This window comes from Eschscholzia californica, unplaced genomic scaffold (genome assembly GCF_041429995.1).
Source record: "Eschscholzia californica isolate CP2 unplaced genomic scaffold, dmEscCali1.0.p SCAF_5, whole genome shotgun sequence".
In the NCBI taxonomy this organism is placed as follows: Eukaryota; Viridiplantae; Streptophyta; class Magnoliopsida; order Ranunculales; family Papaveraceae; genus Eschscholzia; species Eschscholzia californica.
The window spans coordinates 6,780,063-6,797,111 of NW_028238472.1; the positions used below are offsets into that span (position 1 = coordinate 6,780,063).

A 17,049-nucleotide genomic window follows, 5' to 3' on the forward strand; every position below is an offset into this window, starting at 1 on the left:
CCCTACAATCCCCTTCCAGTATATAATCTTGAAGACCTAATTCTTCTGCTAAATCCACTCCCAGCCGAAACCCTACTAACTCGCTATGAAGAGGCGATTTTGGTCTGAAAATCATCTTCTTAGAACCTACTATTTCTCCACTTGAGTTTCTCGCTACCGAAGCTGCTGATGCCCTATCCTCCTTAAACGAGCCGTCACAATTGATTTTAATTTTCCCCATTGAAGGGGGGATCCAATAATCTGTTTCAGAGGTTAGAGTAAATGATGATGAAGATGATTCGGTTAAAGTTGGAACATACCTTAGTGCTTCTTTGGTGTTCCACCAGCAACGATGGAGATCTACCTCTTGGTGACGAAAATGTTTATTATTTCTCATCTTCCACCATTCCCAAATGAGATAAGTGTATACAAACCAATTTTTCCTGTTATCTTTATCTAGCAGAAGATGAGTTAGATTTGTATTAACTTCTTCTCCCAACTGTTGCAGATCCATGACCCCCGTAAGAAGTAATAGTTGTTTGAAAATCGGACAAGCCCCAAAAAGATGGTTTATAGTTTCTGGAACTCCTGAGTTACATAACAGACAATCTTGAGGTAAATTTTGAATTCTTTTACCTATATTGCTGAGGGTGGCTATACCATTATGTATGATTTTCCATATGAATTGATGTATGTTTGGATTCATCTCTTTAACTTGCCAGAACTTTTTCCATGGGAACATATAGGCCTCTTGATTCAGAATAGGATAAGTATCGATCTCTGTATAATAGGATTTAGTATTAAACTTACCACTGTCTGTTGGACACCAGATGAGTTTATCCCTTATATCATTATTTGGGATAATAATATCCTGAATTGCTTGCACGCTTTCTTAATCAAAATATCTATTTAGAAGATCATTATTCCAACTATTTGTATTATTGTTTATCAAATCTGCAACCCAAAAAATATTACTAGGTAGCTCCGTGGTGATAGTAGGGATTTTGTTCAATATATTGGGAATCCAAAGGTTTGTTTTAATTTTAACACTAGTACCATCACCAATCTGCCACATTATATTTTGTCTCATGGTTGCTTTAGTATGTAAAACCGAGTGCCAGAAAGGGGAACAAGATGATGGACTATCTGTAGTCCAAAAATCATCATTCTTAAAGTATTTCGACTTAAGCAGTTTGACCCAAATGGAATTAGTATTAGTTAATAATCTCCAAGTCATTTTAGCCACCAATGACTCATTAACTAATTGGAGATTACGAATCCCAAGACCCCCTTTATGTTTGGGTGAACAAATAATCTCCCACTTAATAAAATGCATTTTGGAAATATCTTGAGGATGACCCCACCAAAAGCTCCTCTCTGCCATATTTAGTTTGTTTATGATATTCTTAGGGATGATTTGATAGCTAAATGGGTAAGTGCAATATGCAGATAACACTGATTTAATTAGAACAGTTTTACCTGTTTGAGTGATATATTTCTGCTTCCATCCAGCAAGACTTTTTTCAAATTTCTCCACTAACCATTGATGACTCTTTATACGATTACCTGGCTTGAGAATCAATGCACCTAGGTACTTTGCCTCATCTGTCATAAGTGGAGCGTGTAGTTGGGAGATGAATGAAGATTTTATATTCTCCTGAACTCCTTTGCTAAAGAAAAGAGAAGATTTGGTGAAATTGACCTTTTGTCCTGAGAATTCTGCATATCTGTGCATCATGTTTAAAATTGAATCTAGATTATGTAATGTAGCTCTCCCAAAGATAATTAGGTCGTCAGCAAAAAACAAATGTGTAATGCTAGGGCTGGACCGATTGATCTTATAACCTGTAAACTGATTATTTATTTCATAATGAGAAATAAGGAGAGAGAGAGACTGAGAGGATAGGATGAATAGGTAAGGGGACAAGGGGCAACCCTGCCTCAGGCCTCTAGTGGCCTGGAAATCCCCTACTAATTTCCCATTCAATTTAATATTAAATCTAGTGGTAGTGACACAAGACAAAATCAGATTCAAAAGACGGCCGGAAAACCCAGTAGCAGTAAGGACCATTTTCAAAAAATCCCAATTTACTCTATCATACGCTTTAGCCATATCCATTTTAAGAGCAAAAGCTCCATTTTTGGCTGTAGAGTTACTCATGGAATGTAGCAATTCTTGAGTAATTATAATATTATCCATGATCTGACGGTTGGGAACAAAAGCATTTTGGGTCCACATTATAGATTCCTCAAGGCAAGGTTGAATTCTGTTGGCTATTAATTTAGTGATGAATTTATAGATCGAGTTGCAAAGAGAAATCGGTCTATAATCTGAGGCCAAACTCGGGTGACGACACTTAGGAATTAAAGCCAGTGTAGTGAGATTGAGAGAAGGATCGATAGAACCTGTATGGAAAGCCGATTGGATGTACTGAGTAATTTCGTCGCCTATAATGTCCCAATGTCGTTGAAAAATAAAGCATGGTAGACCATCTGGCCCCGGACTTTTTATCGATCCCATTTCCATCATTACGTCTTTAATTTCCTCTTTTGTAGGAACCCTTGAGAAGTGGTCCTGATTATAGTCCGAAATTACCTTATAAGCATTTAAAATCTCGATCGGGGGCGGTCTCACCGGCTCAACTTGAAATAAATTCTGAAAATGCCCAATTATCTCTGTTGCAATGTCTTCCTCATTTGTCACTGTTTGCCCCGATAAAGTCTTTATCTGATGGATATGATTCTTTTGTTTTCTAATCGATGCTGCCAGGTGGAATGCTTTTGTATTTCTATCACCATTCTTCACCCAATTTGAACGGGCTCTTTGTTCAGCCTTGGTACGTTGTACTTCCTCTAAATAAATTATTTGCTCCTGAATATTACTTTCAGAAGAAAGTGAAGATTCTGAGGGAATAAGAGCTTGGATATCAGATAATCTCTTCCTAAGAATAGCCAATCTATTTTTAATCAAACCAAAAGCTCTCTTACTCCAAAATTGGATAGAATTTTTAATTAATTGCAGTTTTTCCAAGAGATTTCCCTCTTTATTCTCCCATTCAGAACTGAATTTTGAATCGTAGTCAACATGTTTAGTCCAAAAAAGTTCGTACTTTGAGATAGTATTCATGATTTGACCCCTGACTTTTAATTTCAAAAGGATAGGGGCGTGATCACTGTTGTATCTTGGGAGATGAAAAACACCCGATTCTGGAAATTCAAGTAACCAATTGGCGTCACAGAGTACTCTGTCAAGACGTTCTCTAGTTAAATGATGAAGCGATTTACTATTTGTCCAAGTAAATCCGGGTCCATTGTAGCCCAAGTCAACCAAATTTGCATCCGATATGAACTTCTGAAATTGTGACATGAATGGAATATTTGACGAACCCCCACTCTTTTCGGTTCTGGTAGCAATAGCATTGAGATCCCCTATACAACAAAAAGGATTAATAATTGTACTGATTTTATTTATAATACAATTTTGGTGCAATAACTTACTATTCATACTTATTCAAATAAAGTTTAATATTATTTGCAGTGGTTTTTGTGGTGGGGACTAGGAGTGGTAAACGGACCGGACGGATAGTCTACGGTCACTTACTCTTCCGGTCTGGGTGGAACAAACGAATTTTCAATTTATCCGTTCGGATATCTTGACAGATTGGATGGACACTTGAAAAAATTTTGTGTTTGTTGCCCGTCTGTACCCGCCTCAACTGCCCGACAATCCGGGTATCAGCCCGGTTGGACCAGGCACAACGTTTATTTTTTGCTTGAGTGCCCACAAAAGATACTCATTAAGATTTCACTCAAACAAGACCCATAAACATAGCCCACCCAAAAGTAGTTTATCCTAAACTATTTTATAAGAAATCCCAATCACTTTTTTCTTTATCACTACTGACGTGGAATTAAAATTTGGAGACCAAAACTTATTTTGAAACGATAACATAGTCCCACATTGTAAACTCTTTGAGATGAAAGAGGTACAAAGCTTTATAAATAAGAAACGTAGTCTTTCCACGCTTATACGGGCGGGCTTATCGGTCGGACTCAAACGGAAGGTCGGTTAGAGCCTTTTGTCCCTGACCTTCTTACTAAACTTGGTGGTCCAGGCGGGTAATGTGTTTCAAACTCATCGAACCCGACCGATTCGTGATATCCGGGCTCTCACGCCTTTTTCTCACCCCTAGTTGGGTCGAGTGCAGACGCACGACCCAAACTCCCCACAACACTACCCTGAATACTAGTTCAATCTAAAGCAGTGAAGTTTACTTTAGAGTACTACATCTACCAAAAATAAGAATAATACTTTTATTCTATTAAATTACTCACCTGTTGTATGTATGATAAGGTGTTTTGCATGATAGCGCATCATCAAAATCATTTTTTTCTTCCCTTCTCTTTCGAAGTCAGAAAATATTAGAACTGTGTCTGAAATATCAGTCTGATCTTATAAGCACATTTTAGTGTGTCTAAAATTCGAATTGAGAAGGTTTCAAGAATGTATATTATTAGTAAAGAGCATTCTGGTTATCTAATAAGTCAAATGAGAAGAGTGAGTTCCTGAAATAATTTCATAACAAGGTTGAAGGGTCGAACGCATTCAACACATGAACTGTCATAATCTATCTGAAAGTAAATTGTTGAATCCTGTGAAGCATACACCCTACAGTTAGTGTTGTTACTGGTGTAAAATGTCTTATGGAAATATACTGAATCTTGGGTTTACAAATAATGGATACATTGTTTTAAGTACAGATGGAAATTCTATTTTAATAGAATAAAACAAAGAGAATGACAAACTCTATTAATGCTCAGACGCAACACTAACTACTTCAATTTTACATATAACATACACCCCCTCATAAACAACAAAATACTCATTGTGGGTCAATCCTGGCAATAAAGGGAGAGGATTGAATTGAAAGTTTTGTAGTGGGAGTTAGAGAGAGAATTAAAATTGTTTGTTGGGATTGAATCATAATTAAAGTCAGTAAGCGGATCGCTTCAATCCTTCTATCGCCGGAATAAATCGTCGGCCGACCATTTATTTCTTTCCACCTATTTTTTAACTAAATAAAATCATAGACTAGGAAAAGAAAAAACAGACTCAATTGGTGTAAAACAACAAATTGTCGTAAATCAGGGACTAACATGCTATTTGTATTTTTCAAATAGATAATTTTGTAAATACGATAACCAACTCATCATCCATTAAATTTGAACTTATCAAATTGATTTGTAGTTCATTTTCATTGACTTTGAAATTTGAATGTTTACATCAAGTAATTGAATGACCCAAATATACATATATAATGTAGGCCCAAAACTTTATTTTCAAAAATGAAATGTACATACAACAACATAGTACAATATAGAATAATTCCATTCTTTTATTAATAGTTAACATTGTCTTTATATATATATACACATAACGGAGAATAAAGCGAGAATCACGCGGGATTTAAAACGGTATTGGTTAACAACAACAATAATCCATCTAGAGAGAGAAAGAGAGAGTAAGAGAAGAACAGAAGGCATAAGAGGTCAATATAACTTTACACGTGTCATAAAAGAAGTTGACGTATCAAGTTGTCTGTAGTCTTGTTTTACAACAAAAACAAAAAAAAAGTAAAATAGAGAGAGAGAGAGAAAGTGAAAGATGAGTTTTAATTAATGCATGCAGAAAAGACAGCCAATAAAAGTGGTGGTGGGGGTGAGAAAAGAGAGGGGCGTAAATATCAAGTCAATGATTTTGCACTCCATTGCTTTATGATTGACGCCTCGCTGACTCTGACCCACTTATTAAAACTTTGTCCTTTCAAATCAGAAGCCCCAGCCTACCTGCCTCATCATGCCCCCATCTCTTTCTCTCTCTTAAACCACCACCAAGTAAGTAGTACTATTACTACTACAACACTTTCTCTCTCTAAAACTCTTTAAACTCTCTTTCTTTGTTGCTTGTTTGTTGCGAGAGGAGTTGTTTCTCTCTCTAGGAATGTGGGTATTGATAGAGACTGTACTACTTCCTGTAATCGGGGCAGACTTGTCTCTGTCTGCCCGGCATTCAAGACGGGCTATTTCTCTTTCTTCTTTATTCTCTTCTTTCAATGAATTCTTTTTTTATTTTATTTTTTACTGTGGTGTTTATGTTTATCTGCATAAAATGTACCACACTGTTCATATTTTATGGTCCCAATTTAACCCTATTGTTCTGATATCACTTTTGTTTCATCCATAAATATGGGTCGGGTATGGATCCGGTAAATAAGTAAGTCTCAACCCCCAAAATAATTATTGTGTCTTTATAATTATATCGGTAATATTCAAAATTTTGAAAAATAAAGGCTAAATTATAGAGGGGGCATTGTGGTCGGGCTAACGTCTGAATTGGGTTGGAAAATCAAATAAGTAGGTCTAGCGTGGACCTGAGGTGGGTTTTTGGCCTGGCCAGTCTAAAGGGCTTGACATGGAAGAACTTAACCCAATTTAGGTGACCAGCCAACATGGCCCGTATAAAAACCGGGTCCAACCCAGTTTAAGGTTTTTGGCTAATCCATTTTGGTGATTTTGAGTTATTGTTATCTTGTACAAAAATTAGAAATGAAGTCATTAAAATACTAAAGTTGTGTTTGAAAGCGGTAAATAAATTTAAAAAAGAGTTATAACTTTCACCCACTCTACTTAAACAATTAGTTAGAAGGCCCAAATAAATATATTGTATGAAAATTGTATATACTTGTGTGAAAAATAGAACAACAAGCAAGCAATGAAAACTAGTTTATTTAATTTAGTATTAATATTTTCACAGAGAAGATAATCAATGGAAACCTCGGAACTGAAATCGTGCATAATAACGCCTTCTTTGTGACTTGTAAGGACCAATTACGAGTAAGAACATTTGGTGAAATCTTTAATTCAGTATCCTTTTTATTAATTTCAAACAAAAACAGGGATTTTTATCTTTGATGAAAATGAGAAGTTGTCTCCCCTTTCAAAAAAAAAAGAGTTGTCTCTGTATTTGTATATAAAAAAATGGTGAAGGCACCCATCAAATTTGAAACTCCAAACTTACTACGGGCACCCACTAAAACCTTAAGGAAGCCCATACATAGTACTAGAAATGGTTGGGCCTCTCTATTGTTGATGAAACAATCCAATAAATCCACACATAATAAGTTTATGATTTCTAGTAGAATCGGGAAGCGTTAAGCACAAGCAAGATAGGTCGTTACTCCCTTTGTATTATGTTATTAATGGAACATGTAGGAATAATAAGACCTATGGTTTCTTTTCTTGCCCTTCATAAGCAGTCTACAATCAAGATAGATCATCATCACCCACTACCGCATACCTCTATATTGGGGGTTATCGTAAAGAAGTTTTTTTTTCGAGGGTATAAAACTGTCTATTGCGGCATGGATAGCCTATATGGGCTTCATAGAAAGTCAATCTTACAATATTGAGCCCACTATTAAACTTGACATCGCATCTGGCCATGTACAATGGCAACTATTTGATTCGGGGAAGTTTTAAAGGGACCTTCTATTTTATGCTAACGGAACCTCTTCCCATGTGGGCCCAATAAATTCCTTAAATGCTAATGGGCCCCTTCCAGAGAAGAACCTCCCTTGACTTCCCTCCTAAATTTTTAAATCCACCCCAAAAATGAATATGAAGACGACGATAATGATAATGACCCTTTAGTGATGGTGGTGGTGATTATGACGATGAAAGAAAAGATCAAGATGACTACCATATGGTGAAGAAGATGTATGAAAATGAAGGAATTAACGAAGATGAGAAAAAACAGATGTAGGAGGTGTCTCTATAACTTCTGTTGGTGCACAGGAGCATCCATTTTATAGGGCAATAGTCCTAGTGGTACCTAGACGTCGTTTTACAAGACAATCAACAAAATTCCATATATTCTTTTCCCTTCTTGAACGGTTATATTTTAAAAAAAATTGAAAAAGGAAGTCTAAGGAAAAAAGGGAGCTCAACCGGCAAGTCAATAATACGAAAGGGGTCCAAACAGCAGATGCCCCTATATTATTTATGGAGTAAATTTTTAAAAGTGTACATATGAACTCTCAGTCTCTCACCCTAAAAAAATCACTATGTTTTAGCTCCTCCCTTAAAATCACTATGTTTTAGCTCCTCCCTTCTATGCCATGTTGGAAATCCTCCATCACTAAGGAAGGGGGTTACAAAGGGTTAACCACTTCTACTGGGCGTCTTTTCGTCTATCCGCCCTTTAAACATTTGGTAAGTTAGAGGGGAAGAGAGAGAGAAGGAGAGAGAGAAGAAGGAGAGAGAGAGAGAAGAGGAAGGAGAGAGAGAGAAGAAGAAGGAAGGAGATGGTTGGAGAAGAAGAAGTTAAAAAAAAAAAAATGGTGGTCGCCGGAAATGATGTCGCCGGCGACATTTTCCGGCGACCTTATGTGGACGAATATGACGTGGCAATTGCTTAGTGAGGTGGACAAAGAGAAAGAAAATACATTTAATTTACAAAATTGCCATAAGGGTAGAATGGAGAAGCTTACAAAAATATGTTGGGGCCAAACAGGATATTGGGGCCAGAACGAACTGCCGGACACAATTGGGGGCCAAAACGGCCAGTTGGTCACAAATCGGGGGCCAAAACGGAATTAACCCAAAAAAAAAAAAAAAAAAAAAAAAAAAAACATGAAAAATAACAACGAACTCCTAAATCTAATCCCAATTTATTAAGGGAACCACCTAAAATTTTAAACCGCTTTCATACTCTTCCCTTCAAAGAAAGTTGGTTCTCAACCCTTCGTCTCTGTATCTATTTTCAATCGTCTGATATGTTATTTCTTTTAGCAAAATTCGAATGTACTTACATTGAACTTCCATGAACTCCCTTGACTCGTAGTAGTATGTGCAAGAAAGGAGTTCTAAGTAGGATGCTTTAAATTTCCATCAACATATGCGTTTTAGGTTGAAAGTACTATCGTACAATTTTAGCACTATCACCCCCGGTGGGGTCTCTAAATGACATAAAATGAGATGTAAAAGTTGAAAGTGATGATGTGGCATGATTGCTGAGTCGAGAAGAATTTTACTGTGACGCCTCAAGTTAGTTATTGATATTGTCCCTACTTTAGACACTTGTGCCCAAGCTGAACAGGTTTAGGGTGTTGTTCTAGGCGAAAACTCCGTATACCCAACTCAGTTACTAAGTTTTAGCTGTGTGCCCTTGACGACGAGCAAGCAGAGCATGTGAGATTATCTCGACTCCCACCATCGATGACCAGCCACCCTCTGCTCTGGTACCATTCGTGATGCCACAAGCCTTAGTAGTTATCTATATTGTACCGCCCAAGCGGCCAAGCCCAACTGGTACGCGATTTTATAGGCAAAGGCTCTATAAATCCACCCAAAATGCCACATCACTTACTAAGCCTGTAAGTCGTGCATCTATAGCTCAGACCCTCCCACACTTGTCAATGTCTGCTATATAGAGAAGAATTATTGCATTACCATATACCACATTAAGTCAACATTACATCGAATTACATGTGTAATGAAGATATAAACTACAAATGCATCAAACAGTTTATAACTGCCTTAAAAAATTGTTAAAGAAAACAAGAGAACAAACGATCTAAAGTTTCTCTTTTTTTCTTATTCATGTAGTCCCAAGGTACAAATGATGATCCACTGTTATAAAAAAAAATGAAGGAATTGTGCAGAGGAAGCAAACCAAAATAAGAGTCTGACCTTTTCTTAAGAAATTTTGGTAAGTATTAGTCTCTTTTTTTTTCTCTTACTAGAATTGACTTATCAACCAAACCCAATTTATACAAAAGATTTCTTAGAAACAAACACCTACATGAAAATGAAAGTTGCCCGGCCGATAGAGCGAAAAAAGGCTGAGACGACAGGGAACTTAAAAAAAATTAACAGTGACATTGCTTCGATTTGAAAGCAGTGCACAAAAAGAATCGGATCTTTCATTCTAAGAACTTACCCATCTTGTTAATAGTTGTCATTTGATCTTCACTGTCAATTTTAGTAGCTTCCTCCAATTTGTTAGATCCTTTTCATTAGTTAAAAATGAAGTTAGCATAGTCAGGCACTGGAATGAACTTCTCCAGTGAAAGAAAAAATTAGTCCAGCTTCTGTCAGCTCTTGATTATCTACTACTGTTTGATCCTGCCTGCTCGTTGCCAATATATTTCGTTATTGGACGTCTGATTCTAATCCGCTTCGGCCCAACTTCTGTAAGTGATCGTTCTGGGTTTGCTCGAATTCCGATATCTCCTCCACTGACATTGTCTCTTGAGTTTGAGACAAAACATCGGTCAATTATCTTGCTATTGTTGCAGTCTAATGTCTGTAATTGATGGGAGCTTCGTTCGAGGTTGGGCTTCTTCAACCGTTTCAGCCTCTGATAACATTAAAATACAGGTATTAGTGATCCAGTTATTATATAGTTATATGATTTGGTACCTGAATTTTGGTTTGTTCCAGTCAAGTAATAAGAGTTGATACTGATATAAAAAAGCTAGGAAAGGATGTCAATATTCTGTACCTGTTGCTCGGAAATTTTTGAGCTCGCAGTACTGTTATGAGACCTATGATCTACTTTAACTGATCTTCGTTTCACCCTGAAAATTTCTGTATCAGAATCATCATCTTGCTGATCACCACTATTCAAATTTTGAGATCCATGAGAACTTTCTCCAACTAAAGTCGAGAATTTGTTGTGTAGCTGATTATCTTGCAAAGATTTTACTGTACTAACTGCTACATCCTCGGAAATCTTAGTAGGATATCCACGATCCTGCAAAATGAAATCCAAAAAAAGTTTCCAAATTTGATTACAAAGATATCCGAATCAGAACTTAAGTCGACTACTTATAGGATCCAGAAGATATTGCTTACATTGTTCTGTATGGAAAAGGTTTCTTTTGTCGCTAGAAATGAACATAAAGTTGATGCTGCAGAAGAAATAGAAGGTTCTGCAACATCAGATTTGATCAACTCTTCAGATTTGTGGGATAAAGGTGAAAACTTGGGCACATCGGCTCGAACTTGGAAGTTCAGATTGAAATTTATCTCACAATAAGGTATATAACCCGCGTCCTCAGAGCATGGGAATAACTTGGATTGCCAACACAAATCATCTCCAGATTTTATTTGCTGTTCAACATCCTCTTTAATTCCATCTTCTAGTTCAAATTTTCTCGCCAAAGCTTCCATTTCCAAAATGTCTTCCCTAACAAATAAAACACGGTCGCTCCCACATGCGCATAATGATTCATTTCCTGCAATTAAGTAATAAATAAGCATAGAAAAACAGGCGAAATGTTGTCGATACATCCAAGATCAAGACAGGGTAATTCAACATGGCAATCAGCATACCATGAAGAAGGCAAATTGGTTGAACGTCGCAGTGGCATTTAATGGATGAAATGTAACAATCTCGTTTGCATATGCGGCAGAGAGTTGTCCTGCTGCTTTGCCAAGAAACACTTGAACATCCTCTTCTTTTTAATAATGACCAGCGAGCTCGATGCTGGAATCGGATTAGATGAACAAATGAAACTTTAAGGCAACGATGAGAATCCAAGCTTGGTGATGAATTAGTTGTTGACAATGAATTAGAGAGAAGCATGGCTTCTCTACAAAGAAGTTCTTCGTGAGGAAGGAGAGGTGCGCGGTTAAGAAGTGCATATCTTCGACTAGCCACAGACCCAAGAGGAAACCAATCACCAATCGCAAAATTTACAGCCTCACCACAGTTGAATCCTATTTCGTACAAGTAGGAAAATAACAGTTAGAAGCGAAAAAAAAAACAGGTTTCTAGAACGTCAACGGGAAGTGTGAAAATTATTAGGAGAAAAGCTAAAAGATGAATCATACCATGACTAAATCCTGCATGATATGCTCGAGGAAAGGTGACAACAAATTCTCCAGGCTTTTGTACAGCTTTGTATACAGGAACATCATGATCTAATAAAATATTTGGAGGAAATATAGTTGTTTTACCCAAAAGTTCATCAAATGCGCCATCAACTCCCTCTGACGATAGAATATCTCGAGTATATACACGCTCACGAACTACCTTTTCAAACTCCGGAGCTGCATGACCAGGAATTCCATACCAAGTCTTTGATGCCCCACAATGATGATAATTTATGCTGAGATGTTAAAATATCAATCAAAAAATGAATCCGATGAAAAGATCATGAAAATTAGGAAGCACAAAAGAGAACGTTGTTGACTAATACCTGTACAAGTAATGATCTTCCACATGCCATGCGAACATACTAAAAAGCATTCCAATATAAAGCATAGGATCCGTTACCCCCTAGAAGAAATTTAAATTAATATTGTAATGTTCAAAACTTGATATACGTAACATATAAAATTAACTTTTAATTGTGGCAAGTATTAGAAAACTCTCAGTACCGGGATTGCGTATTCCAGAAGACGCAATATAGAGTTCGGTAAGCGAGAAAGTGTCTGGTAATACAACAAAAACAAAGTTTGTTATTGGCCAAAAATACACGTAATTTCCATAATAAATCATGTAAACAACCATAAATGTTGTATGCGAAGTATATCAGTAAAACTTCAAATTAGGGAAAAGCCAAAACGGGATAACTCAGAAAGATAATTAGTGGTTGTGTCCTTTTCAATTAATGAAAAATGCAGTAGAACAAGATGGAGAAAACTGTAGAAGGTCACATTAGAAAATTTGACCGACAATTGGAAAGTTAACTAATGACTGGAAAGTTTAACTAATAATTGGAAAATGGGTATACTAGTAAGATATTTATTAAAGTTGGAGGTTCTTAAAGATGTCAAGAATATCAGAAAAATGTGGATGAAGGAGGCAACCATCTAAGGAAAATAGGGGTGACGGTATCTGACCTAAATATTAGAACGCAACGAACACAAGAAAATTCACAATTAACCAACTATTGAACTTCACATATGTCAAATTGGCCAAGAAATAGAATGTAAAACCAATCAATTAAGAACTGTCGATTAGCATCAGTAAGATAGAGAACAAAAAAGAGCAAGTAAGAAGTAAAAATAAAAACCTTCATGTTCCATTTACTTTGCCCAAGCTGATCAGTGGGGGAAGACGAAAACGCACTACCATCAATATCACATGCATATTCGACCGATTCAGTTTTGCCACCAGCTATTTCATTCCAAAATTCTTTCTCCATGTAAGTTGCCGGAAGAGATCCAGCACTACAGTATCTACGAGCAAACACCTTGTTTGCCACTTTCTCAAAGTCCCGGAAGGTATAATTTCTGAATAGACAAAACTGATTCTCAAATACCGTAACAAATAATTAGCTGACAGAATTTCTCTCAATAATGAATTTACCTTCCACTCATGAAAAAAGTAACTTTGTCATCTGTATTCCACTCAGCAAGCCGAAGAGGTTGCACTCTAGTTGTAAACTTGAACCCAGCTTTTTCCTTCATCAATACCATACCAGCAGGCACTGAAGCACTTATGGGAGAAATTATCTTGCATATCCCTGAAATTTGTTACTTAGTTAAATCTATGTACATAAATAACAAGCTCCGCATACTTAAAATTAGTTTCAGATAAGATCAACACAACGGTTAAAAGCATCAAGCATGCAACCATAAAGAATAAATTATTGCAAAGAGAAAGGAAAGTACTAACTGAATACACAATATCCACTATCCATGATGGATTTCAAATTCATTAATTTCATAAATGATAACCCTTTCTTTGATTTTTCTTAACTTTCATATTTTTCCAGTTCTCAATTCATTAATCGCTGTTAATGTTACTATATACCTATCAGCTATCAGGGCTCTTAATAGATGAGCAAATCATTCACAGTTCAGAAGAAACGTAGAAAGTACAATAACGGTCCATTATAGTTCATATCATATTAAACAATCAAATTACTATGAAAATTACCGTATTGGGCAGCTTCAGGAGCAATCTTTTGCAAATAAATCAAAGGGTCCTCAAACTCCTCCTTTGTAGGACGAAATATGGGGCACTCTGGAATTTTTTCAGTCCATTCCAGATCAGTTGTATCAAACTTGTCCACTTTACGCTTAGCAAAAGCATCCGTTCCACTTGAAGCTCGCTCTGAAATATTACCATGCATTCGGACCCCACATGATGCAGCTCTTAGAGCATCTCCTCCACTTCTGGTCATCATATTAGTAACATTTGCAACTTCGGGCACAACACCTGAACTCATACGCTGAAGCCTTTTGCGCTTCAGCAGTTTCAACCCATTTTCAGCTTCTTTTGACAAATAAACCTTTCCTTCGACCTGTTAAAATAAAAACTCATGTCATAAAGAAACTGAAATAACATATCCAAGTAGAACTAATATTATGATCACCATAAAAGTTTCAGCCACTAAAGTTAACAACCCCCACATACTAAGATTAAGGTTAGCACGCTAACATCTATGCACTAAGGGAACAGTATATGTTGTGAAAAATATGTTAAGACAAAAAAATTCGAGCTAAAATAAAGCACTTAACATCTCCGAGTGTGCCTCTTTGACAAAATGATTCCCAACAGATTTAGTCTGTGAATCAGCAGGCCCATGGCCTCTAAGAACTCTGCCTGCTAATTCCCTCATAACACGCTATCCGAGAAACCAGCTTGCTTGAACACCCTCAAAGAGTCAGGCACAAAAGAAACTCAATAAAGGGGATCACTTCAGATTCACAGAGACACAGAGTAATTCAAATTTACCAAACTTGATTTCAAAGTGCTGTTGTAGTGAAGGAGTTTACTAAGATGGGTTTCCTTCAAAACAATTTATACAACATGGGACATTCTCAAACCAAAATCCATTTTGTATTGTACAACATGGGACCCTAATTCAGTTTGTAATTTGATATTTGAGCACTAGTTTCTGGACCTAATGTCTAAATCAACACTTTGTGGGTGATGAATAATTTACCTCATTCCAAAAATGAAGAGTTCATCTTATATCATTTATTAACACCAAAATCTCTCAAAGATTTAGTAAATCTATGAAAACCCATATCTTTTAATGAGACGAATCCCCAAAATCTTCCTTACTAATCTCACTAGATCTACCCAACCTTAGATCTTCTCTTTGCCATTTTTGCAGAAAAAAACACAAATTTAATGAATGCTCTTCTTCTTTTGTACACAAAACTATATGAATTTTAGGGTAACCAGAAAGTTCATTTAAAATCACAAAAGTATACATGAAAACCAAGCCAAGAAAAGGTAATATATAAACCTAAATCCATAATGCCAAAACAGTTTTAGGGGTTTTACCCTCACAGATTTCAACAATTCTTCCATTCAACTAACTACTGCTCATCTTGAAAATTTTCAAAATAATTTCTGAAAACCCATGAGAGTTTTAATAGATTAGAACCCCTATTCAGATCCAATAACCAAGCCCAAAATCTCGAAAAAAAAATATCAAATACAAAAAAATCAAAATCAAATCAATTTACGAAAAAAAAACTTTCCAAAACAGAAAAAAGTTCATAAGATTTAATTTTCAACATACCATCTCATACCGAGCAGTTTCTCGAAATTCCTCCGTGGTAATTCTTCGATAATCAGAACTAAAAAAGAAGAGGAAAAATCCACCAGAGACGAAGCCCTAAAAGAGGATCTCCGTCATGAATACCCGGAATACCAGTTAGTTACACCACATTCCGCGAAAAACCAAACGAACACATCAATAGAATCAAGAGATCTGAGCAATTTTCTCTCCAAATCAAATGAATGAACCAAAATCTTCGGCAAAGATTTCGACTCAAAGTTTGAAGCAATCCGATTATGGAAACTTAGGGAGTGGCTTTCCGGCGGAACAGAAAAGAGGTTTTCCGGTAAGAAAAAGGATAAGAAAAAAAAGGAGGGAAGAGAGAGAGAGAGAGAGGAACAGTAAAGAGAACGGAATTAAAAGGAAAGCTTAAGAAAACCGAAAAGATGAAATAAAACGGTTATTTATAGTTTTAGAGAGAGAAAGAAACAGTTTTAGAGAGAGAAAGTGTTTTAGAAGTGTGAAGGAAAGCGGTAGTTCTGTAGTAGTTAGGTTGTTCAACCAAACGCCTGGTCCGTCAATAACGCGTTTTTTTAACGTAACTTTCCGTTTTCCGATAAATTGTTACCGATATTGACACTCTTAAAAAGGAAAATAACTAAAGAAATTTTAGTAATTGTTGTGAAGTTATAAGGGTGTTATTGTCATTTGACAATGGACGGTGTTTCCTAAGTGTTCTGATTCCTGAACGAGTCAGAGAAACTGAGATGGAAAAGGTCAATAGAAGTTTGCTGTGTTTTTGTTACATCAAAGTCTGATGTATTAACCACATCATTTTGACTTCACCTGTGTGGCCTCTGTCTTGTCAACACTTCATTGCTGGAGAGGTTGAAAGTATTGACATAAAATTTTAAAAATTCTGAACTACGTTTGTTTGGCTTTAGGTCTCTTTTATAGCGTTTTAGGTCTCTTTTACTTGTAGTTTAACTTCGGCGGTTATCATGTTTATCGCATCTTTGATGATGTATTAATGTCATGTAATGACTAACGCAGAACGTAGTTCATTTTCAAAAAAAATCAAGGGTCTTAACTGCACCATATTTATTTTATTTTCTTAATGGTCACAGTGTTATAAGAGTATAACTAATGGAACACGGTAAGAAAAACTCTAAAAAACTCAGTTGTCGAGTGTCAACTAAGATACTCTTTCATAAGTAGTAAAAAGAGGGCACATTACATTTTTTTTGGCTCCCGTGGAGATATTTTAAAATAACTTTATTTGATATGCATGTCACTCGTAAGTTTAATAAGAAATTTTTTTTAAAAATAAAGTTTTATATTGTAACTAGGTGCCAGTGGCGAGGCCAGAAAATTTTATGAGTGGGGGCACTTTTTCGTTATAGTTAGTGAAAGAATTTCATATGAAGATATTTCATAGTACTTTTGATGTATAACAAGTAATCTCTAATTTTCTCATCAATATAGTATGGGGATCTTTCTCCCAAATAGATTCCAAAAAAATATTAAAATTAAAAAA

The 17,049-nt window shown here is 36.1% G+C and overlaps 1 protein-coding gene across 1 annotated transcript; it reads right to left on the reverse strand.

Annotated features, from left to right (window-relative positions):
* Positions 1-9,607: 9,607 nt before the first annotated feature.
* Positions 9,608-16,438, reverse strand: LOC147536653 (Transcription factor jumonji (jmj) family protein / zinc finger (C5HC2 type) family protein). The gene is made up of 11 exons (XM_086639218.1): positions 15,534-16,438; positions 13,934-14,300; positions 13,361-13,517; positions 13,065-13,284; positions 12,427-12,480; positions 12,246-12,325; positions 11,878-12,155; positions 11,377-11,763; positions 10,897-11,279; positions 10,544-10,795; positions 9,608-10,399 (listed from the first exon to the last, which is right to left on the reverse strand). Exons 1-11 carry the CDS (start codon positions 15,534-15,536, stop codon positions 10,145-10,147), a joined length of 2,436 nt encoding a protein of 811 aa, XP_086495344.1. The 5' UTR covers positions 15,537-16,438; the 3' UTR covers positions 9,608-10,144.
* Between the last annotated feature and the right edge of the window lie 611 nt (positions 16,439-17,049).